The sequence below is a fragment of the Narcine bancroftii genome, chromosome 4, assembly GCF_036971445.1.
Source record: "Narcine bancroftii isolate sNarBan1 chromosome 4, sNarBan1.hap1, whole genome shotgun sequence".
In the NCBI taxonomy this organism is placed as follows: Eukaryota; Metazoa; Chordata; class Chondrichthyes; order Torpediniformes; family Narcinidae; genus Narcine; species Narcine bancroftii.
The window spans coordinates 130,373,338-130,398,960 of NC_091472.1; the positions used below are offsets into that span (position 1 = coordinate 130,373,338).

The 25,623-nt window shown below is 38.9% G+C and overlaps 1 protein-coding gene across 6 annotated transcripts in view; it reads left to right on the top strand.

The window, feature by feature from the left end:
* LOC138761155 (clustered mitochondria protein homolog) overlaps positions 1 to 25,623 on the top strand; it is a 108,660-nt gene that overhangs the window by 51,213 nt on the left and 31,824 nt on the right. For 5 of the 6 annotated variants that reach the window (XR_011356145.1, XM_069932845.1, XM_069932844.1 and 2 more), the window contains exons 4-12: positions 1,749 to 1,892; positions 2,359 to 2,504; positions 3,137 to 3,291; positions 10,618 to 10,743; positions 16,185 to 16,332; positions 16,550 to 16,642; positions 19,174 to 19,868; positions 21,923 to 22,020; positions 25,370 to 25,474. Coding sequence is in view for 5 of the 6 variants with exons in the window: in XM_069932845.1 (XP_069788946.1) it covers positions 1,749 to 1,892; positions 2,359 to 2,504; positions 3,137 to 3,291; positions 10,618 to 10,743; positions 16,185 to 16,332; positions 16,550 to 16,642; positions 19,174 to 19,868; positions 21,923 to 22,020; positions 25,370 to 25,474 (1,710 nt within the window). In the remaining variant the exon portion in view is untranslated. The remainder of the gene's footprint in view (positions 1 to 1,748; positions 1,893 to 2,358; positions 2,505 to 3,136; positions 3,292 to 10,617; positions 10,744 to 16,184; positions 16,333 to 16,549; positions 16,643 to 19,173; positions 19,869 to 21,922; positions 22,021 to 25,369; positions 25,475 to 25,623) is intronic. The other variant, XM_069932846.1, reaches the window with a different exon arrangement.

Here is a 25,623-nt window from a genome sequence, read left to right on the forward strand (position 1 = left end):
GCTTTGTTCAGACTTTCCATTAGCTTTATTTATTTGATTCTTGGGCGGTACCTTAACAATTGGTACTCATTGCAAGATGGAGTTCCAACATTTCTTATTGGAGAGTTGTACGTACCTCTCTTTTGCTACCTGTTGAATGCATAATATTGGTTGAAATGGATGAAACTGTACTTAATAAGAATCATTTTTATTACTTCTGTATAACTTTTATCTAGAAGTACCAGAAGGACTGAATATGACTTTGGTGCTCATATTTTTAATGGGAGATGGTGGATTGTATGAGGTTGTGAAGTAGGGAAGGAATCTAGTATGATGCCTTGTGGGTAAAGGTAAAAAAAAGCACGAAGGCTGAGGATTGTGGGTAGTAGAATAATTTGAGATTGAATACCAGCACTGTATATGATATTTGTACATCTCAGTTAAATAGTAAGTGCTGCCAAAAGGTAATGCCCCAATACATGGTGCTGCAAGTGGAATGTTGTCTGACAAATCCTTGCTGAATATATCAGCTTGTGGTTTAATTCTCAACAACAGGCAGCCACCTCAAAGAAAAGTCAGAAAAAATAAGGGCCCAGTGAGTCATAGAACAGTGGCCCTTTGACATTAAGAAGGAAAACAGACAATTGGAAAACTTTTTTGGCTATTTTGCAAAATAGCCAACAGACACCATATGCTTTGTTCTACAGAAATGAAAGTCATGTTGACTATTCAAGAAGTAACTTGTGTTGTGGAATTAAGTCTCTCACTTAAAAAAAAAGTGCACCCTTTGTAGCTGACCATTCCTGTATCTCTGTCCTGTCGAGAAATGAGCTTAAACGGCATCTCTGGAATGAAACAAAGCTTCTGTCCTCCATACCACAGACAATTATGTGAGGGTAGAATCAATTAGTTCACCCTCCTCAACCTTTCTTTCCCTCACCATGCCAGTGGGATTATCTGGCCACTTCTCTCACTTGCTTCTCTACTACAATTCCCCAGTTTCGATTTAAAGGGTTTTGATTTGATGTCAACCATTCTTTTTCTCTGACTGATGCTGCAAGACCTGCTGAGTTCCTTCAGAAGAATGTGGTTAGCTTTAGATTCCTGCATTTGCAGTCTTCTGTGTGTACTCAGATTTTGGTTTGCCCCAACTCTTATTTGTTTTCTTCCCTCTAATCTTGCCATGTTTGCCTTTTATTCTGAGGAGAATATGATAAACCTGAACTCCTACTAACTTTTTAAAAACCATTTGTTAGCTGTCATTTTACCGTGCAAGCTTCTGCTCCAAATCTACTTTGGTCTGGACCTCTCCTGCACTATTGAATCTTAAGAGCATTGGTCAGAGAGTATATAGGTACACAATCCTATATCTGGAACCTTTGGGGGACAGTGTGTTCCAAATTTCAGGTTTTTACGGATTTCGGAAAGCCAGATTTAAGCTCACCCGAATGGTGCTGCCGTATCCACCCTCACCCTCTTCCAGTCATGCTGCTGTTTCCCCCCACCCACCCCCTTTGGCCGCCTGACTCTTGCTGCCGGTCCCCTCCCCCCCACCCCTCGCTCGCCCGACTCTCTCCCCACTTTCCGGATTTTGGAGCTTTCTGTATTTTAGTTATCCAGATAAAGGATTGTGCACCTTTACTGGATTTTCAATACTTTTTCTATGTGAATAGTATTACTAATTTTTCTTTTAGAATTTTAGACTTGCAGGTAAATCTACTTGACCTTTGGGTACATTGTTGAAGTGACTATCTTTTTCTCATTTTCAGAACCATACACCATCCGAGAAGTTCGATTTCATATCCGTCATATCCAGGATTTGTTGAAGAGCCTTGACGCTGGTGATAGCTATAATGGCATTGAATGTAACTCACTTTCTTTCTTAAGTTGCATCTATGATGGTGATACTGGAGGTACGATCTGCATAAATATTTGATAAATAATAGAGAAAAAAGTAAAGAAGAGAAACTTCAGTGTAATTTTTTTTTAGATTAAAAGCCTCTTCGACTTCATGAAGAGGAAGGACTCAATTAGTCTAAATGTTATAGCTTTGGCTGGCTTAATCCAGTTAATATAGGTGCATTTGGGGCTTCAGGACAAATTTGGCAGCCAACAGAATTTTGTTTGGACTATTCAAGTTAAGATTGTGCGCTACAAAGTCATCCTTTTATTCTCAGTCATTAAAATTCTTAATAAATTGTGGAAAAGTTCAATGAATGTTGATAGGTCCTCCGAAATACTGCCTGGAATCTTTTTCAACTGATTAATTGCTTTTGCATCCGGAGCCCCAATTTCACAATTTCATTCCTTTATAGAAACATGACTTGGCTTAAGCTTCAGGAGGAGGTAAGGAAAAAATATCTATTTTTTTTTCTTTAGATGCATCTGCATCTGGAAGGAGGAAAAAACGTTCTGGTTCCGATCAGCCACTTGACACCAATGAATGTTCACCTCCAGAATGTATATTGCCAGGATCCAAAGAAAGGCCCCTATCACTTCTACAGCCAATAACCATAGATAACAAGGTACATGATGAGGAAACTGCCTCATCTGCAACAGAGTGATTGATGGAATGATTGTTCATAGCACTCGCATGTCCTTTTTGTTTTTGAAGAAGTAGCATTGTGAAATTTCTGCTTGGACAGAGTTGGTGGTTTTGAGATTTCTGAAATTAGACTGCTGTAAATAAATGCTTGCACAGCAGCTTCCCCCTTAAAAATGCTTTCTCTTCATAAACTTCAACTTGCATCCCTCATTCTTGATTCTTTTTTTGCAATAATACATTTGTTTCATTGTGAAATTTGTACTCCATTTAATAGAAATTCTAATTCTGTTTGCCAAATCAAGAATGAGCAAATGCTGGAAAGATGAAACATGAACAGAGAAATGTACAACAATATTAACCGAAGCATGTCTGAAAGCATCTGTGAAAAGAGAAATAGAGTTAAACTTTGGAGTTCATGATCTTGCATCAGTTCTGATGAAAGGTCGTTGATTTCAAATGCTACTTTGGTTTCATTTTCCACAAATGCTGCCTAACCTGAGTATTTTCAGCATTTTTCTTTCTTTCTTTCTGATCCCATTGCCTCTTTTTACTGGTTATTTGTGTCTTTAAGTTTGGTGAGATGCAAGTTGCTAACTAAAATTCTCTCTATAGCATCCACAGTGCCTAAAGTCTTTGATGATGAGTGGGTGGAACCCTCCTCCTGGTAATCGCAAAATGCGTGGAGATCTTGTGTACCTTCACATCATTACCATGGAGGATCGTCATGTTAGCATCACTGCTTCTATACGAGGATTCTATATCAATCAGTGAGTTCGAGCCTTCAGGAAGAGATATATTATGTTTAAGAGGCAAAGTTGAGCCAATTTATTTTGATGGAACAGTGTCCTTTATGTAGCAAAGGCAAAAATACATAACCGATGTGTTATGGGTTGTGCCTTTCATCAAGGTATGAGAGAATGCTGGCAGGCATCCAAACAAAAGATAGTTGTGGAGGTGGGGGGTAGGGGGGGGGTGAGTGGTAAAGGCAGGAGATGATAGCTGGAGAATGGAGGGAGGGGACAACAGCAATCAGGTGGAGGAGGGATGGCTGGCTGGGTAAGGGGGAAGGGAGGGAAGAACTGGAAAAGGAAGGGGAAAGATGATGAGCATGTTTAGCAGAAAATGGTAAGACCATCTAGATGGAGAGTGCCCAGATGGAAAATAAGGTGGTGTTCCCCCAATCTGTGGATGGGATAATACACAAGCCATGGACAGATATGCGAGCTTGGGAGCATGACTCAGAATTGAAATTGTTGGCTACTGGGAGGTTGCAATTTATTTAGATGATTTAATCATTGTTGAAGTAAATCTATATTGTACATTTGAACATCATTTGAAATTTACGGAACACGTTCATGTATTTGCATTACTGCTGGGGAGACATACAAAAACAGGAAGCCACAAGTTTTCTGCAGCATGAGAGAGCAAATAAAACCACAGATGATGCAAAGTGAAAGAAAAACAAAATGTCAGAAAGTGACTTGAGCATGATATGGGAACAATAAAGGAGATGTTGCTATAGCATTGTATAATATCTGTGAACTATACTAACAGTACCCTTTTAAAGTACCAGCACAAGTGGATAGAACCATAGAATAATTACAGATTAGAAGCAGGCCACCTTGGCCCCTCTAGTCTGTGCCAGACCATTTTTTTCCTAGTTTCACTGAACTGCACCCTGCCCATAACCTTACATATCTATCCCATTCATGTACCTATCCAAATTCTTCTTAAGTGTTAAAATTGAGCCCGCATTCATCACTTTGTGTTGTTTATTTTATTGTAATAAAGAAATTTGGGTTCTTTTTAAAGAATTATACTTTATTAGCTAAAGTACACAAGACCGTGTGGAGACACTCATCTTGAATCCAGACAACACTGCCACAACTTGTCTCTGGCTCCTTTTAGTGGTCAGGAGGATCACTAGCACTCTATCATTACATCCCCTTTCTTTGAGATTTTAATCGAACAACATGACACACTAATACAGTATTCATTTCCATTTAAAGTTCAACACAAACACAGCACTAGTAGCACAAACATTTTAAGTGGGCAGTTCTTTTTCCTTCAGAGATTCAGTCTGTCAGGTGCTTTGATAACACGTGTGGCTCTTCTTTACATAGGTGCTTGTGTTGGCTCTGTGGGTCCACTACTGTCTAGCACTGGTGGTGTTTCCTTTGTTGCTGTGCAGGCTGGATCTTCTGCAGACTCCTGTGGTGTCTCTTGTATTTTCAACAGGCTCTTTTGATTCCTTCTCAGTATTTGAACATCCTCTGTTCTGACAGTGTAGGATCTTGGATTTGCTTCCTCCAGAACAGAAGCCTTTTTGTCCCAAGTGTTGGAATGTCCGAGTCTCACTGGGTCATGTTGTGCCAGTGTGCCTAAGCTTCTTGCTGACTTGTCATAGTTTGATTTTTGTCTCCATTGCAGATGCTTTTATTTCCATTTGACATCTTCGACATCTCTGTTCTTGTTTGGGTCTGCAGAGTAGGGAAGTGTGGTGCATAGTCTACATCCCATCAGAAGCTCAGTGGGTGATGTGCCTTGTTCAAGTGGCGAAGCTCGGTAACTCAATAGAACTGGATAAGGATCTGTGGGTGCTTTAACTATGTGAGCTCCTTTCTCTGCTTTACCTGCTGACTGTGGATGCCGAGGACTTGAAGTCACATGTCAAAAATCATACTATTCTGCAAAGTTCTGGAATTCTCTACAGCTGTAGCATGGTCCAGTTTCACTGTAGACTGTTTGAGGAATTCCATATCTGGCAAAGATCGATTTCATATATTTGATCACACAAGCAGCCAGACGTGTTAGGAAGCAGCACAATGTCCGGATAGTTCAGTACATAATCTATAACCAGCAAGTAATTCTTTCCATCCATGTGGGACAGATCAGTCCCAACCTTCTGCTGTGGTTCCGCTGGAGTCAGTTATGATCATGGGTTCCTTTGTCTGCTTTGAGAGATGTTTCAAACAGGTCTCACAACTGAAATCATCCTGTCAATGACAGCATTTATTCCTGGCCAATAAACCGCATTTCTGGCCCTCCTCTTGCATTTTTTCCATTCCAAGGTGCCCTCATGCACCCTTTTCAGCATCTCTGAGTAGAATCTCATTGACAACACTCAGGTCAGGTCCAATATAGTATGGCTGACATTCACCTCTAGGCCATCCTTCATTCAGATTCTTGATGATCTTCTGTAGAACTGTGTATTTTCTGTTTCAGCTATGATTTTCTTGGATTTCATGTCAGATATAGGAAGAGATTCAGTGATCAGGTTCAGGTGGAGATTCACATCTGTCTCTGTGGAACTCTCATTGTGTGCTTCACTCTGCATCATTGTCCTAGATAACTCATCAGCTAACAAAATAGGTTTCCCTGGTGTGTACTCCCTCTGGACAAGGTTTAAGTTTTCACACGATTTGTCACCAAGCGGTGATTCATGTCCATCCAGGACCACTGTGAATCTGAAGAGGTGCTCTTTATCTCTTGTGTCGATGCTCTGTCCATTGTAGGCTTTGAGCTATAAGGATATTCATGGATGTATGGCCTTGCCTTCATTGCTTTGATGTTCCACACACTGATCAAATTGAGCTTTGCCCATGTCCATCTTGAAAGGTATATTTGTTCCATTTGTATGCAATGACACTTGTCCTGTTTGACTCTGTTCACGCTTGGTTGTTCAGCGTCTATTGGTTTAAAATCTTCCTGCACTACCATGTCAACGAAAAGTATATAATTTTAAAAAAATTATTTATTTTTCACACTATGAAGCATATTGACCAAAATACACAAACATTTCCCACTTGAATATACACAGTGTAATTTTTCCCCTTTTCCCCCTCCCTTCCCTCCCTCCATCCCACCCCCCTCAACGTTCAACATATATGATACATTAAACCCATTAAACAATGTCATCACACAATGAAAATAAACAAGAAAGTTATGTCATCTACTTTTACACACTTGATCAGTTCATTTCGTCATCTTCTCATTCTGTCATTTTAGGCGGTGGAAGTCCGCGGTAGGACTTCTCTGTGTTCCATGTATGGTTCCCAAATTTGTTCGAATACTGTGATGTTATTTCTTAAATTATATGTTATTTTTTCCAATGGAATACATTTATTCATTTCTATGCACCATTGCTGTATTCTCAGGCTATCTTCTGATTTCCAGGTTGACATAATACATTGTTTTGCTACTGCTAAGGCTATCATAATAAATCTTTTTTGTGCTCTATCCAAATCGAGGCTAAGTTATTTACTTCTTGTATTACTTAGAAGAAAGATCTCTGGATTTTTTGGTATGTTGCTTTTTGTGATTTTATTTAATACCTGATTTAGATCTTCCCAAAACTTTTCCACTTTCTCACATGCCCAAATTGGATGTACTGTTGTTCCGTTTCCTCCTTACAGCGAAAACATCTATCTGATACTGTTGGGTCCCATTTATTTAACTTTTGGGGTATGGTGTATAGCCTGTGTAACCAATTATATTGCATCATGTTTATTGTATTTCTCATAGTTCTGGAGCATAGCTTTTCCCATGTTTCATTCTTTATCTTTGTTTAGATCTTGTTCCCACTTTTGTTTAGTTTTACAGCTTATTTCCTCCTTCTCTTTCTATTGCAGTTTGATGTACATGTTTGTTATAAATTTTTAAATTATCATTGTGTCTGTAATCACATATTCAAAACTGCTTCCTCTGGTAACCTTAGCCTGCTTCCCAATTTGTCTTTCAAGTAGGTTTTCAGTTGGTGGTATGCAAACATTGTACTGTGAGTTATACCATATTTGCACTTCATTTGTTCAAAAGATAATAATTTATTTCCCGAAAAACAATTTTCTATTCTTTTGATCCCTTTCCTCTCCCATTCTCTAAAGGAAAGGTTATCTATTGTGAAGGGTATTCGTTGATTTTGCGTCAATATTAATTTTGGTAGTTGATAATTTGTTTTTGTCCTTTCTACGTGAATTTTCTTCCAAATGTTGAGCAGGTGGTGCAGTACTGGTGAATTCCCATGTTGCACCAGCTTTTCATCCCACTTATATAGTATATGTTCAGGTACCTTCTCCCCTATTTTATCTAGCTCTAATTGGTCCAATCTGGTTTTTCCCTTGTTTGATAAAAATCTGATAGATATCTTAATTGTGCTGCTCTATAATAATTCCTAAAGTTTGGTAGCTGTAAGCCCCCTTGTTTGTACCATTCTGTTAATCTATCTAGCGCTATCCTCGGTTTCCCCCTTTTCCATAAGAATTTCCTTATTATTTTCTTTAGCTCCTTGAAGAATTTCTCTGTTAGGTTAATTGGTAACGATTGAAATAGGTATTGTATCCTTGGGAAGATGTTAATTTTAGTGCAATTTACCCTTCCTATCAGTGTTAGTGGTAAATCTTTCCAATGTTCTAAGTCATTAATGGCTGATAATTTAATTTGTATAGATGGCCTAGATTAGAAAAGTATATAATTGAGGGCAGTTTCTTCTATAGTGTGTAGTGTGAACGCTTTCACTTCTGTTTTGTTTTCCTTTGAAAAAACATTGGTTTGCATAGTGTTACAAGATCAAACCAGCAACCGCAAAGAAGGCATATCACACAGAGGTAAAGATGAACAATTACTTTATTAACAAAAATTCACCTTCAAACTTTTATAACAATGCCCACTGGTTACTATGCAAATTTCTATAACAGTGTAAAACTAATAAATTCCCCAGCCTAAATATAACATATGTAATTAAAGTCTAAGTTTTCTTTCCAACCAGCCCACAGAAAAACTTAGACAAAAAACAAACACAAAACACACAAGACTCACAAAACTTCGATCTCAACCGAAGCAAAGATCATAAACAAAATTAAGTTTGTTTGGTAAACTGAAGCCAAAAGATCTTTGAGAGAGAGAGAGAGCACAAAATTCGAAGTTGTCTTCTTTTGTTGCTTGAAGAGAGAGGAACCATTGGCTTGGTCCGGATCCTTCTGGCTGCCTTTGGAATGTTCATCCTTTCTGAAATCCCAACATTCTATACTGTCCTCCAGACCATGATTCCTGCTCTGGGCCTTCTTCCACTCCACAGCACCCCCAGTGGTGGCTTATCATCCAAGTCCAGAAATTTTTAGATAATTTTCTGCACACGCTCAGTCCGTCTCTCTCAGCAGTCCACCTTCACCTTGGCTCTTAAAAGCAAACTGTCACTTTTTAACATAAAACCACACAACACATAGGCCAATACACAACACAGAACTCTGTAACAATAGTGATTTTTGCCCTTTGCACATTGCAGACTTTTCCATAGGTGGGGCATTGTTTTGATGCATTTTGAGTAATTGAATGTCTCTCCATCTTTTTGTTGTTTCCTATGTCTCATTTTTTTGTTGATGTTGTGGACACCCACTGTGGCTATGGCTATGTCTTCATTTACACTAGCTTTTGTACTATCACCAAACTTTTTCGCGTGCTGCAGAGCTAATTCCCTTGCGTGGCATATCTTCATTGCTCTGGCTAAGGTAAGCTCTGTCTCTCGCAGCAACCTCTTTCTCATTTTCTTATCAATAATCCTAAACACGGTTTGATCACGGATCATTGAATCTTGCAGCAATCCAAAATTGCATGTTCTTGCTTTTAATTTCAGGACCATTTAAAAAAAAAAGTATCAAAAGTGTGTGCAGTTGTGTGCGTGAGCGAAACATGTACCTCTCAAACGTTTTAATTTTCTTTGGTGAACAGTGTTCATCAAACATCTCGATAACTGAGTAGTTCCACCACGGTAAGCAGCAGTGCAATCTTCCATGCATCAGGTTTGTTATCAAGTCCAGTGGTTTGCAGTTACAGCATGAATCTTTGTTTGAACAACCTCCACTTGTGGTCAACATTTCCAGTCCAATTTACAGCATCAGGTCCTTCACACTTTCCATTTCTCTGCTGCTATTGACTAATACACACTCTGCACACTCCTGGTGTTTCTTCCATCCTGGTACCATGTGATGTTTATTTTATTGTAATAAAAAAATGGGTTCTTTTAAAACAACTATATTAGCTAAAGTACACAAGACCATGTGGAGGCATCCATTGTGAATCCAACTGAAGCTGCCACAAACTAGTTCTGACTCCTAGTGGTCAGGAGAATCACTAGCACTCTATAATTACACACTTCAGCTGGAAGCTCATTCCACACTCCTACCACCCTCTGTGTGAAGAATTTCCTCTTCATGATCCCCCTAAACGTTTCCTCTTTCATCCTTAACCCATGTCCTCTGATTGTATCTCACCACTTTCAGTGGAAAATGCCAATCTATATTTAGTCTGTCTATCCCCCTCATAATTTTAAATACCTCTATCAAATCTCCTCTCATTCTTGTACCCTCCAGGGAATAAAGTCCCAATCTGTTTAACCTTTCCTTCTAACTCAGTTCCTCAAGTCTGGGCAAAGAAATCATGCACCATGCCTTTATTGATTGGGGCATTAAGTATAAAAATGGAAAGATATTCTGCAGCTTTACAAAATGTTGGTAGGCCTCATTTGGTGTATTATGTACAGTTCTGGTTGCCACATTTTACAAAGGCCATGGAGGTTTTGGAGAGGGTGTGGAAGGGGTTCACTCGGGTGTAGCTGGGTTGGAGTATGTCAACTAAAAGAAATTGGACAAACATAGATTTTTTTGTTTGAAGTGCCAGAGGCTGATGGGCAATCCAATAGAGGTTTTTTTAAAAAATTATCACTGGCTTAGATAGGGTACATAATCTTTTTTTTTCCAGGGTTGGAAATGTCAAATACTGGAAAGCATAGGTTTAAGATGAGAGTGGGAAAGATTTTTTTCTTACACGATGCTATGGGTGCCTGGGTCATGCCGGCAAGGGAAGTTGTAGAAACATATGGGATAGTAATGTTTGAGGTGTTTCAATGTGTGAACAAGTAGAGAAGAGGGATGATCTGGACTATGTGCAGAAAGGTGAGATTGGCACCATTATTAATGCAGATATGCTGGCCTGAAAGGTCTGTTCTTGTACTGTGCTGTTCCATGTCATTTGTACCAATTCTGTTTCCTTTTTATAAACATTGAAATGAAAGTTGTTTGACTTTTGCTGTTATTAATCAGGTCAACTGTGGATGAGTTTAATCCAAAACCTGACCATCCTAACCTACTGTGCCATTCACTGGTGGATCTTCTGAATCAAATTAGCCCAATTTTCAAGAGGAACTTTCCTGCATTGCAGAAGAAGAGGTATGCATAGAACTAATGAACGAAGGGTATAATATGTGTAGTATGAATTTAATGCCGTACACAAAGTGCTGGAGAAACTCAGCAGGTCACACAGCATCCAAGGAAAGTGAAAGGCAGTCAACGTTTTGAGCCTGAGCCCTTCTTCAGGAGTGCCGACTGCCTTTTGCTTTCTACGGATGTTATATGACCTGCTGAATTTCTCCAGTCCATTTATGTACGACACTGGACTCCAGCATCTGCAAATATTTTCTTTACTTAATATTGGATGGTACCTCTACTTTCTGTTTTGTGTGTTGTTGCATCATTATTTGGAAGTATTACATGCAACAGGCAAGATTGATGAAGGTACATCATTACAGAATCATGAAAATTACTTTGAAGCAATATATCCTTCAAATAAGAGCATAACTAAAGATAAATAATAACTTGTATGAATGGGTAAGTAGTGTAACAGCACTGATTCACCACAGCTTACAAACAAAGAATACACTCACTCATTTCTTTCAGCATACCATGAAGTCAACTTTATTTTATATCATTCACTAGGCACAACCTTGCATTCTTCAACCCCCCAACACCACCCAGCTAAACTCATCTTTCCTTCTCATTGGCTCACCGCCACACGGGTGATCCTGACACTCTCATTCTCTTGCATCTGAGATTCATCACCCATATACTGACGCTTAACACACCTGCATGCGTGTTATTACATCACAGTTCGCATTGCTTTCATCACCAGCGGCGGCTGGCACCGCTCCCGTCAAAGGTAAGAATGTGACTGCGACAGTAGTTCATCCTCAATGATGTAGTGAAGAAATGGGCTTGAGTTGGAGCAATCATCTGAGGGAGAGAATGGAAACTCAGTGAAACTATTTGTGTCCTGGGTATTGAGTTGATGTATATTGGGATGTTGGAGAGTAAGCTGAGAATCTGTCTGGTCTGGCCATTCTCAACCTTTTTTGGCTTTGGTCCCCTTAGGGCTCTGCTCAAAGTTTATGGGCCCCTTCCTTGTGAGGCAGTCAAGTTCAGTTGCTTTCTTCCATACATCTCCCAACTACATTAAAAATATTTAGAATCAGCCCTTTAAATGTGCTGTTGTCCTTGGGTGGGTGGGCGGGTGGTGGGGGGAACTATCTTAGGGCTCCAGTTGAGAATGGCTGGTTGAGACCAGAATGGAAGAAGAACCACCGTTCTTCTATAAAGATGATAGACATTTCACTCAACCTGAGGCAAGCAAAAAAAAGTTTCTTGTCCTGAATGCAATTCATGTGATCTGGAATATAGTGATTGCTACCATTCATTCTGTTTCAACACACTATTTGATAAGCCCCATTGGATAAGAGTGTCAAATAGAAGCAGTGCAGCACCAGAAATCTTCTGGGAAAGATTGGCTGCCATAAATTGTGTGTGTGTGTTTAAGGGGGGGTGGGGTAAAAAGCAGAATGTAACATGACCTAAAGCTGAGAATTTTGAAGAGAAAACACAAGTAGAAGCATCTGAGATTGAACAAGTAAAAAAAAAAAATCAAGTTTAAAATGAAGAAAGTCTCCTTCAAAGTTTACTTTTTAAAATTTGTTCAAGGAGATATGGGATTTGTAGGCTGAGTGAGAATTTAATTACCCATTCCTAATTGTTCTTGAGAATGTGATCACCAAAAAATTGTCTGAACCGAGATTCAATCGAACTATTAATGGAGTTGCTGAGTCTGCATGAGTGCAGTGTTGTCTTCAGTTCACTAGCATCTTGTCTGCCCATGTAACATTTGTGAGCCACTCAGAAAATTGGCCTTGGAGGTGAAATGGTATTGGATGTATAGTCATGAGCCAGTGATCAAACCAATTAAGGAGACTATTGTTGCAGAATCTGTGTGATACTTTGAAAGTTGTTGACACCACAGGTGTCTTCAAGGCCATGGAGCAATAATCCTGTAGGCGTATCAGTTGATGATGTAAATGAACCATGCTCTGTTGGGGGGGGTAGAGATGTGTTGTAAACAAACTAAGAAAAAAGCTGCTTTCTCTAATCTTTAGATTGGAGATGTTTTAAAGCATTGAAACAGAAAAAATTGTACATGTGCACAGTGATCACAAGATACTCCATCATTACTGTAAAACATCTCAACAATGGAGGGGGGCTCAGGGGAAAGAGAATGGGAAAGAATGGTGGTGTGGTTTGGGTGGGATGCGAGTTCAGAGGAGGGTGTGGATCACTAGTGAGACAAATCACAGGGGAAGAAGAAAAGCAGGCTGAGAAGAGCTGGGGTCAGATTAGTAGTATAGCAGAATATCAGGAGTCTGACGTGGGGAGGGAGAGTGAGGAGATCTAGATAGAGATGCATGACCCAGAAGTTGAACCGGAGTTTTGAGAGCATTACAGCAGTACATCCACTGGTCCAGAGGTCAGGAACACAGAGAAACGTTGGTTCAAGAAGTGGATCTGGTGGAGGATGAAGTAGAATTGCAGTTCACAATATATTTGGGAAAGTGAATTTGGGAACTTTGGGAGTGAAAGAGAAAGAGCCAAAGATGGTGGAGTGTAGGAAATGGAGGATGAATCATTGGGAGAAAAGGTGAATTGAATCCACATACTGGATATATTTTGGTTGGTTCTGGTCTGGGAGACCTGGAATAGAGCTGTAAAACTCAAGAAACAAGGTGGTATTGAAGACAAGTGCTGAGGAACGATACATTGTAGTGGTAGTGAGTCATGATCAGGACGTTGTTGAAGAGCCAGAGAGCAATAGAAACCACAGATTGGGAACAGTGAGAGAAAGACTCTGAGGTCCTGTCAAAGAGGAGAGAATCTTCAAAACCAGCATGCCTTGAAGAGACTTCGTAGCAGAGTAATAAACTGGAGACACAAATAAGACTGTGTAGATGCTGGAATCTGAAGCTCAGCACAGGTCTTCAAGAGGACTGCTGGAGCAAGCAGCAGTTGTGGCAGAAAAAGAATGGTTGAATTTTTGATCTAAAACCCTTTATCAAGACTGGAAAAAGGTAGAAGGGAATCTCATGTAATGACAGATTTGGATTGGTGAAACATGATGGGCAGAGGCAGTAGATTGGTCGATACCATACTAAATGAGAGGGGCAAGAGAAAAAAAGGGTCGGGTGGAGGAAGGCGAGTTATGCAGATTGGAGTGGGTTGTCAGAAGACCAAGGCCTGGCAGTGCTGCAACCTGATAAACTGAGGAGCTGTGTGGGGGTGAATGGGAAAAGGAACAAAAACAGAGGGGAGGGGAAGAACAGAAGAAGAAGAGAAAAGGGACTCATTATCTGAAATTAGAAAATTTTGTATTCATACCATTCATGTAGCCCCAACCACTCCCAATTTATGTCGAGGTTAGGTTTTAACAATCCAAAATGAAAATGTTTTCATTGAAAATTATAGCGAGTTGCTGTCTGACCAAACGCGATAGAAATATTGCAATCTCTTGTTTTTCCTGAACAAACTCCCCACGGGTTTGCACCAGTGGCAGCGCTGCCGCTACAGTGGCTCTGGCAGCACCCACTGATCGGTGGGGAGATGGAGGACTGGAGCAGGGCACCAGAAAACAGGAAGACCAACACCCGTCTAAAAAGGAAAAGCAGAGGAGATGACCCATGCAGCTGTGACCATGGAGGTGGACCAGTGAGGGGGCTCTGTGGCGGGCTGCTGATGAGGAATCCACAGAGGCTGTGGGCTGCTGGGGACTGCTGTTGGGAGACTCGTGCTGGGCTGTGGACTGCTGGAGACTGGCTCGAACTGGCCAGTGGGGTACCAGGTTTCGGAACCGGGATGTGAGAAGGTGCTGAGGGGTCGGAGGTTCGGATCTGGAGCTTGGGTTGCCAATGGTTTGGACTCTGTGTGGCTGCAAAAGCGCTGGAGGCGAATCTATGGACACTTGGTGACTCTATGGGGTGAGATGGGGGGGGGGGTGGAATCTCTCTTTTGCTTCTCTCTCTCTCTCTCTCTCTCTCTCTCTCTCTCTGTAAGAAATGTAAGAGGTGCTTAGGCAATTCTTGTCGGTAGTAAATCTGTCTGGCATGCAGCAGACAAAAAGAAATTTCATGTAATACGACACTTTTATTAGTATGATAATAAATTGAATTTTGAATCTTGGGATTTTGTGGCATGTGTTTAATCAAATAGCATTAACTGCATCAAAATGGCAATCATTGCTCTGTTGTCCAGTTCTCTTGTTTAATCTTTATCCCTTGTTGAGGTTGCCTACTATGGTTGGTTGTAAATTTTCATTTGTTGTGGAGGTCCTGGTGGCCTGGTGACCAGCAAATCCTATTTAAGCTACAGTTTCAACTGACTAACCCCAGTTCAATCCACACCGATTTGTAATTCTCTTTCCAAGTTAAACACATTGTAATTCAGAGACTCTCAAATCTGTGATTAAATTGCTGGTCATTATGCTTTTCTGATCTTGAAAGTGTTGGATACTGTTTGTTTAACCTCCAAATATGATTAACTGTGGAAAAATTACACATTCAAGTTGTGATCTTAAATTCTAGTTGTAATGACGACTTGAATTTAAATTGTATCCTTAGTATTTCAGAAACAAAGGGCTTCAAAATAATTAGCATCATGAAAATTTATAGTACAGAAAAAAGCAGGCCCTTGCTAACCAGCCTAATTGTAGTACAGAAAAAAGCAGGCCCTTGCTAACCAGTCTAATTGTAGTACAGAAAAAAGCATGCCCTTGCTAACCAACCTAATTTCACTTTATAGCTCGTTGTCTATTTCATGTTCAGATTGAAAATTGATTCCGAGAGTGAATTCCTGATATCTGCCATTTTCTTAGATGAAAGAATTTCTTAACAATTCCCTCTCGAATCTTTGAACTAATCACTTTATGCCTCAACTATTGATCTCTTCAGTAAATCAGACTTGGTATTTCGGGGGTATAATAAATTGGAAGCTTTTTTTTAATAAAGGACAAAATTGCAGAGCTTTGACCAAAACTGCAAAATAAATGTTGCAATTAAAATTTGGAGTGATCAAGAAAACCAGAACTGGAGAAGGGCTGGAGAAAAGTTAAAAGCAGGAAAGGAAAAAGCCTCAGATGATTGTGAAAACAATGAGTTTTTAAATGACTGCATTGTTTAAATAGGATTCCCATATGGTTCATATTTGAGATGGCTTAGTGACTTTGGGATCACCAAGTCAATAAGAAGACCAGAGGTGGTATGGATGAGAATTTCAGGACCTGATTAAGGGTAGGGTTGAGCAATGTTTTGAATTGTGTCCCAGTGTAATTATTTCTAAGAGGTATCATCGCATAATCACTAAGTTTGCCCAGTATGAGTTTTGACTCAAAACAGTTGCTAGAAGGAGTGATGGATATGAAGCTTGGGGAATATTTAGCAGGAAGGCTTTGGTCTTTCAAACTAGTCTTTAAAGATGATGAATATGTAACAGCTGTAATTTATTTTTTGTCACTTCAATTTCAGAACAAACTGTCATCCATTGACAAGACTTGCCACGCCATTCCAGACCTATAGCTGGATTGTCCCACACAAACCACATACCATTGACTTTGCAAGGGCAGAGGATACATTCACCTCTAAACTCTGTCAGGAAGAGCATATTTCTGGACAGGTGAGAGGCAGGCAACTATGTTATTAATTTCAGAGTTCTTTCTTCAGCTGCAGGGGTGAGAAGCTATCACTGTAACATGAAGTAAATTTTTGGGGAGAAAATTAAATTCTACTCCAGAAGCTGGAATTCTAAAGTTGGAACATAGGTTTATAGTCTTGTGTTTACGTAGCCACTTCATTTGGTTTATTGAATAATTCAATATTTTTCATTTTTCTAGTTACGAGATTGGAATGAGGAGCTCCAGTTAACACGGGAAATGCCATGTCAGGACCTAATGCAGCGACTATTGAAGGAACAAACATTCTTTAAGGTGAAGAACAGAAATACCTATTCAAATAATTCCAATGAAATCTCCTCTTTCAAGTACATGCAGAAAAAATCCTTCTCTCGTTTTGTGGAACTCCCAACATTATTATTTTTCAGTTTTTTTACTGATTGAGGATTCTGCCTCAAGATTTGATTTCTGATTGTGTCAGAGAAGTATGGGGTGAATTTTTTTAAAATCAAAACTTGATCCATTTAAAACAAAAATCACCCATAAAAACCTATATATTTAAAAAAAAATCTTCATGAATGATAAAACATGGGTTTGAGACACTGGGTATCAACATGCTTTGCCTTAATTGCTGCTGGAACATTGCCTGAGATTTATCAAAGTATGATAAAGGGTTTAAATGGGAATGTACATATAATCACTTAGATCTTTCTTTATTTTGGAGAGGTGTAAAGTAATTTCTGACGTGACCAATGTGCAGTGGAACTGTGTGGTGAAGTTGATCCTCCCAATTGAAAATGCTTCATAAATTCCAGCTGCTTTTCACCCTCCCATCCACACGTTGTAGGATGTATGTACTTGTCAATTGGGAAGTGTGCGATTAAAGAACTAATGTTTACTTTTCAAAACTGTGAACTAGGGTTCACTGCGACTATGTTCAATTTTGGGACATCTTGTGCAGTGTGTTACTTTCTGAAATCACTCTATATTTCAAAGTGTATTCAGTTTGGGCATGAAGGATTTTCAATTGAGAATCTCACTTCACAGGGCCCAACAACTTGTAAAAGAGAGTCAAGTCAGCAGGAGGCTGTAAATTAAGTGAATTTTCTCCCATTCATATGGGAGAACAAGATTATCCTACTTCTCTCAGGATGAAGTTGACTGCTCTTGTTGAACAACCAATTTCCAAGACCCTGTAATGTGAGGATAGGACTCTGAAAGAAAAAGGAAATTAAGGAATCTGGAACTTTTAAACCTTTCAGTGTAAACAAAACATCTTTTGGTACCTCTGAGATCTAACTATTATGGTTTGTGACACAATTGCTGCGTAATGGAAAATGTTTGCAAAGTTCCTGCAATGCAGGCTGTGTAAAAAGTTCAGAAAGTAAATGAGTGGCTCATTGCCATTCTGAAATTTTTCCTGCGGCAGCCTTAGACAAGTTTGTGGACTGCCTGCAGTCCAAACTAAACTGCAGGCTGTCTGCAACAATGGGCTAAATGAATGGGATGACGTCGATGTTGTGATGCTATAGGTTGCACTCAGGGTCTACATCACGGTCGATGTTGTCCACTACTTTTTGTAAGTTGATATATTGACCGTGGTTGACAGGCTGTACCTCATTATATTCAGTGTTAATCCCACAAATGAACCAACTGGTTTATGGACAAATTTAGATAATGGTGGTAACTCAGGAGATGCTCCCATAGAATTCTCCTAACTTCCCTCCAGTGAGCTAAATCTATTTCTGAAGTTGATGAGAAAGCAATGGAATCCATGAGAGAAACAAAGCATAATTTCTGATCCATCAGCAGAATCGTTGCTGGGACTTGCACTCTGCTCAAGTACAAGGTCCATGACTATATTCATGCCTGCCTCTGAATGTCTACTTCTCATTACTTTCTGGTATCCATAATGAAGTACTTCTGGCTCCTGAATGCAAAGGAGATGTGTGATAGTATGGACCAGTGTTTGCCAGAAACTAAGAGCCTGCTCTTCATGGTTCTAATCTATCTTGTCCTATCTGAAGGAAATATTGATGTGCTTAAACAACATTAACCTTAACATGTTTTTTGTATTGTCTCTTTTCATTTCTTTTAAGAATGCTATTATATTTCCACAAGAACCTGTTCACCAATTTTCAGTTAGATTTTTTGTGCATATGTCCACTGTGTATGAAATAAACTTTATCATTTTCAAATTTTCAAAGTATCCAATTCTGAACAAAGTATCAGCTGGTGCAAACATCTGAACAAGGAAACTGTAAACTATATGCTGGAGAAACTCAGCTGGTCAAACAGTGTACTTTATGTCGTAAAGATAAAAGGTGCATAACCAACATTTTGGGCTTGAACCCTTCTTCAAAGTATCAAACCACAATACAATACATAAAGTACACTGTTTGATCAGCTGAGTTTCTCTAGCATTAAGTTTTTCATCCAATGATCAGAACTTCTCCAACTTAACAACAGGAATTTCACATGGAAGTTCAATCACTCACCTTTTTCCTTATTTTAGTTCCTCATTCAAAAACATTTTCCCCTTTAGTCTTCCTTCCCAACCTTCCCTGGCATATATCTGGCTCCTGAAGGAGAATCTTACTTTTACCACCATTATTAATTCAAATAACAAATCCTGGTGGAATTGGCTTCTGCAAGTTGTAGCCTCAGTAAGATGTGGTTTATTTTATTTGTGCTACCCAATTGGGCTATTTGAGTTTTGTAAACTCTTGCCTGAATGTTTCAGGTGTGCCTAGCTGACAGCAGGCTTGTGCAAGTGGCTTCATTTGCATTTTGCACTATGCCTCATTCAGATCACTGATTCAGATGCTCTTTTTGTTTCCAACTAGGTAAACAGGGATTTTGTTGCAGCTGCTATTTATGGTGCAATGGCAGTTGTTGATGGGAACATCATGGCCATCAATCCAGGGGAATATATCAAAATGCAGATGTTCATCTGGAACAACATTTTTTTTAGTTTTGGATTTGACATCAGAGACAACTTTAAAGCGTCGGGTGGGGATCACGCTGCCTATACTGCATCAAGCAATGACCTGAAAGGAATACAAGCTTATAGTGATTTGAATGTGGAGGGTCTGCATCTTCTGGGGACTATAATAGTGGATTACCGGGGTTACAGAATCGTTGCACAGTCCATTATTCCTGGAATCCTGGAACAGGACCAAGAGCAGTATGTGGTTTATGGATCAATTAATTTTGGCAAAGGTGTCATTTCTGATCTTGAGTATGTTGGCTTGTTGTTAAAAACCTCCAAGCTCCTTCATATTCAAAAGCATTTGATTCTGAATGAAATGGATCAGCCCCTCATGATGTGTTCGTCCATGGACTGCAAAGGAATTGTGGGAAATGACGGTCGACGCTATCTTCTTGATTTATTCCGGACATTCCCTCCAGATCTGAACTACCTGCCAAGAGCCGGTGAAGAGTTGCATGAAGAATGTCAGAGATTGGGATTCCCAAAAGAATATCGACATAAGCTTTGCTGTTTACGATCAGAATTGGTGGAGAATTTCATTCAACACAAGTAATGTTTAATATAAGTTTAAGTAATGTTTACTATAAGTAAAAAAGGTGTAGAGTTGTATGACAGCATAGAACTAAATCTTTTGTGCTAATGCATTGCTTCACAGAGCCTTGAGAGATTCTTCTCACTCCCACTATACTATTTAGCTTTTTGTACTTTTTAAAATGTGTAAAGCAACTCTTAAGCTCCCGTAATATTATATCCTGTATTTTGTTTCCCATTTAAATTATTCTTCAATAGTACCATCCTTTTGGTACCATCTTTTGGAGAGATATAAAAGTAATTTAAAGAAGTTCTTTTTATTTTATCTTCTCTACTTATCCCAGTGCCTTCATCTTAGTCATGTAGAGTAACTTGGAACAGGAATAGTCTATTCAACCAGTCAAGTCTTTAAAGTTGATCGTTGGTCTCTTGCATTTTGCCTCTATTTACTTCAAGAAGCATGCTTAACAAAAATCAATCAATTTTACTTTCTAAATTTTCAGTTAACTTTACATAGCTGCTTTTTGTTTTGGGGAGAGATTCTTCTCTGGTTTTTTGTTGGTATATTTCAAAAGAATCCATGGAGCTGATGTGGTTGGCATTGTTTTGGATTTTTATTAGTTCTTTTGCTTTTTTTGTTTTTTTTTTACATTCCTGGGTCTACTCTGTGTGGCACAAACTGATCTTGAGTATGTGATCCATGTTGTTTTTCTCTTTGCACCCAAGAACTTGTGGGAACAGAAGGACAAAGGTGATGATTGGCTGGAATGTAACATCTTGGTCTGTTCACCTCTGTACCATCTGAAGATTTTGCATAATGGAGCAGCATTGTCTGTGTGGCATTTGCATGTTCTTCCATGAATGCAAGGCTTGCCTCAGAATGCCCTATTTTCTTCCTAAATGCTAAAGATGTGTTGGTTGGTAGGTTAATAGGCTGCTATAAATTGCCCAGTTTGGTAACAGGGGGTTAATAGAATAAATTATGGAGAAATGAGTGTGAAAATGGGGTTGATGAGGTTACTCTAACTTAATGGCACAACAGCTAATAAGTGTTGCAATGAAATATAAAATAGTTGACTTGCTTGTGGCAACCATCCCAGCAATAATTTGCAAGGCTATGTTAAAATGTTTCACTGTCTTTGAACTTGAAATAACAGAACTTGCCTTTGGTTCTGCATTTTCCCTTTGTGGCACATACTACTGAATAACAATCTGCTGGGAGGTTTGCAAGTACTGTCTATTGTGGAGGGTCTTTCCTTGGCTTAATTGTTCTCTTTTCCTTTCCACAAGATTGAAGGTTTCAGCCTCCCCCACCCGCCCCCCCCCCCCCACCGCCCCACAAATGACAGTGCATCATAATTTGAGAGTGAGAACTGAGATTTTAGTTGAATGTATATGTAGACTATGTGAATAATTTAAGTTTTAAGAATATAAATTCTGTATTGCTGGGCAGTATTTTATTACAAAGAACATCAGATCAAATCCTGACTAGATGGAAAAGTAGATTAACATTTCTAAATTCTACATGGCAGAATTAAGAAAGTGGAAGGAGGCTAAATTGATAAGATTACGATCACAGGACTGGAGGATGTAGTTTAAAATTTATCCATCTCTTTGAAATCTGTTTTTATTTAACTTTCTACTATGCTTTTTTTCAAAAAAGTATATATTTTTTGAGAGATAAATAAACTACATGATTTGATTGCATCACACAAGAGGGAAATCTTGGGGTTCCCATGTCTGCCTGTCAGCTGCGAGTCATTAAAATGCATACTCTGTCAAAGCCAGGCAACAGCTTTTACTTTCACTGCCATCACTTGGTCCACCAGTTGGCATTTTGTACTCATGCAGTAGAGATGTGGATGTTACATGTGCAATTATATTCATGAAACTCAATGTGCAGGTTCATCACTTTACAATGCCTGAGTGCTGAACCTATTTAAAGATTGAAATTGCATATCCCAGCAGAGAATTTTTTCCCTTGAATGTACACTTCGAAGGTGAAAATATTGATGGTGTGACTGCTTACCATCACTTGCTCGTGTTATGTTTGATTGCTTTTCATACTTTAGGTACACACAGTTTACAAAGCTCTTGAAGGAGAAAAAGCACAGAAGTGACAGAAGAAAGAGTTTAATGGAGAATGGAGAGAGCACAACAGAATCTGATGGTAAGGGAATCCAGTTGTTTGGAAAAGTTAGTCAAGGATGTGGTATTAATGGCAGTAGTAGATGGAATATTGTGGAGCATATTCTTGAGGTTGCACACAAGACTGGAAGGAAGTGCAAGTGAGAACTGAATCCAATGTACTGTCCGAGTCTGAGGATCATAAGTCACAATTCTTGCACACTGCAGTTGAGTTCAATTTGTGCAATAAAGAACACCACCTGAATAAGATGGGTTTTTTTAATTCTAAATTGATGTAGTTAGAGTAGATACTGTCAAGAAATGCTTTTGACACATTGTACTTCTGATATTCAGTTGGTTATGAATAAGCAAACAAATAATTGGTTAGATTTTATAATTGTTGGCATTGTATTGTGTGGTGGTTTTCTCAATGAGTCAAAGGGTTGCAATGTCAAGCTCCACTCCAGCACTTGAACAGTCAGAGCTGCCATCTTGTGTTACAGTGTTATAAATCTTTCTATTCTTGAAAACTCGTTCTAAATTTGAATGCTGGCAAAATTTTGAAAAGAAAGTAATTAGCCCTGGCAAATCCCATATCTCGTCAAAATCGGATAAATGTAATTTGTCTTTCTATTTGCAGGAGCTTGCTATGCGCAAATTCCCAGCTAATATTGCTAATAAGGCATGTGAATGCACTGCAATGAATGCACATTTGTTTTTGTTTTTATAATGGAAAATTTGTTGTGTTTAACTGCACAATAACTGCTGGAACAATTTGGAGATTATTTTAAAATAAGATGCGCAAATTGAAGGCAACATTACAAGGAAAGTTGTCTGGTTGGCATACTTGGTTGGGGTGCACACAATCTTAGTTTGCTGCTTGGCATTAAAGATAAAGTTGTGCTGATAATAAAATAAAATAATTGGCAACTTGTACTTTTTAGTCACTCATATATGGCATGAACGTAAGCTGAAAGCTACCATATTCTATGGAATGATTGGTTAAAGCAATGAACGTAACCATTGTTTTTGTGCACATACTGTTGTATCCAAATTTTTGCCCACATTTTTTTAATTTAAGGGAAGTTTGAAACTGGGCAACAGCAAACTGATGCTGATGGACCTTGTTTGTTTTATTATTTACTCATTTTTTTTCAGGATCTCTGTGTCACCAGGAAGCCCACCCCTATTGCTGATCTCTTAATTAATTTTGAAAGGTGTGGTTTTCCCTATTACCATGTTTGGGATGGCAGTTTTCTCCTCAAAAAAAAATTGTGAATCTTGGGAGTTATGAACAATGTGCTAGTTTTATCAGTGAGGAGTTTTTAAAAAATTCCACAGCTGCCATGTTAGTCCAGTAACAAATCAGCATGGAATTTCTTTGTATTAGAAGCTTTTGTTAGTGAAAGTCCATAACTGGAAATGCAGAGGATAATCCTGCCTTCCAAGGGCCATTCGTATAAGTTTCATTTTAAAAGCAGACTTTAAAATATTTCATTCTTGGATGTCATGCCACATTAGTCGTGAACACATTTCAAATGAGCATGTGTTGAATGCACATGTTCTTTTGATGAATGAGATGGAGTTCAGCTAATGAAGGGAACTGTTTTTTACAGGATTCATTGTGCATTATAGATGTGTTTTTGTTCAACCATTATGTCTCAGCAAACATTGCACTTTCCTGCACTTTTCTGGATGTCGATCGAGAGCTGAGCCTCTACATTCTGCAAGCATTCGTCAATATCCCCATTGATCTCTGGCAAGGTATCCAGAGGCTCCATTCAAATTGTCAAAGACTGTATTTTGACAAAGAAAGTTTTATCTGTTCTTAAAAACCACTAAAATACATTCAAAATAATTTAATGAAATTAAAAAAAACATTAAAACACACAAATAATTTGAAAGATTAAAGAAAATTGAAGGATGAACAGCATATGGTGGATGATCTCATTCTAATAAATAAGGACTACTGCTCTTCCACTAGTCCTTCCTGACAAAGTTGAAGATCTGATGTGAAAAATGCTTGGATTCTCTTGGGAGTGATTGCTCCACTGCTGTGCTCCATAATGAATCAAGTGTTGCAGTGTATTATTGAATGTGCTAGGCCCTGTAATGCTACTGCAAAACCATGAATATTGTGACACATGTTCATGACAATAAGTTCTGATTCTGAGCTTTGACTCTGTTGGTTGACTGTTAATGGATCAAGGTTGATGGTTCTGGCGGCTCAAATGGGTCAGAGTTCTGAAGGGAATCTGCTCTCAGCTGGTCTGATTGACTATGTTGTAGTTATTCATCACACGTTAGGGTAATGATAGCAAAAGTTCCCCCTAAAACTGATGTTTAAGCAGTACATTTAGAAGCCACATATGAATCTACATTCCTAATTCTGAAGTAGCTACATCAAAGAATGAAAAGCTCAGAAACAAAATGACCAGAGACAGGAAAAATACAATGAAGTGCATAGTTAAAAGTGTAACTTGGGCAAAAAAAAAGCTGTTGTTGCAATTGATGAAGCTGCCCACAGCATGCATGCTGCCCAGGAAGAAAATGACCTTTTTATGGCACACACTCAAGGTGAGCCTTGCATGAATTTGTTTGGTTTAACTCACAACCATATTTTTAATTCAGAAATGCAGCAGAGGTCAGCTGTCAATGTTAGCACCTTCTTAAATAGATATAATCACGCTTTAGCAAAAGATGAGCTCATCGTTCAATCTTCCCTTGGTTCTGATAATTCAATAAAAACATTCTAGAAGATGCTATGAATATTCTAAAAGATAAATCTTTTAAAGGGTTTTAAAAACACCAGATTTTGATGAACATTTTGCTATAATAATTAAATCTATTCCAACAAGAGATGATATTATTAATGATGCTGGATAGTTGGAAATGCATTCTGCCAGAATTGTCAGCCCCATGTTATTCAGCCATCTTTGCTAGAAGCATCAGCTTTGGACTTGTGCACTCACTACTCAGAATGCTCAGTCTGTTGCAGTCAGATGGAGGGTCACCATTTGTCCAGTGCCCCTCGCAGAAACTTACAATGCCTGGTATTCCTCAGCAGTCTTCCCTCCAAGTACTGACCAGACCTGAGCCTGCTTAGCTTCTGAGATCAGACAATCTCAGGCATAATCAAGCTATTAGGATTCTGCAATCAGTGCACATGAATGTTACAGCAACCTTTTAATGGAACCTTCACAGTGATAGATCAACATAGGAAAAGTGGAGAATGTGATTTTTGTAAATGTGCACAGCATTCAATTTTTTCTACTCTGATCTCTGTTGTCTTTTAACGTTCCTTGATTATTGGGAGTGGATTGGGTGTCCTCCTAATTGAAAACCAAACTTTCACAGCAGCCTTTTACAATTATTTTATTCTTGCCTGATAGATTATGTAAATGATGCTGAAAAAATGAAGGCAGTATGTCAAGAGGTGGGCTCCATCAACGATAATGTCTTTGACATCCGTTTCAATCCAAATGTGTATTCACCAGGTACTGTCCAGTTTTGAGCCAGAATTAATTATTATTAAAAACATGACAGAGTAATGTTCAGTTGGAGAAATCTTTGGATTTTGAGTAATTGAAAAGAGCAATTAGGAGTTCGTGAAATTGCAGTTTCTGTTGTTAATTTCCAGTAAACT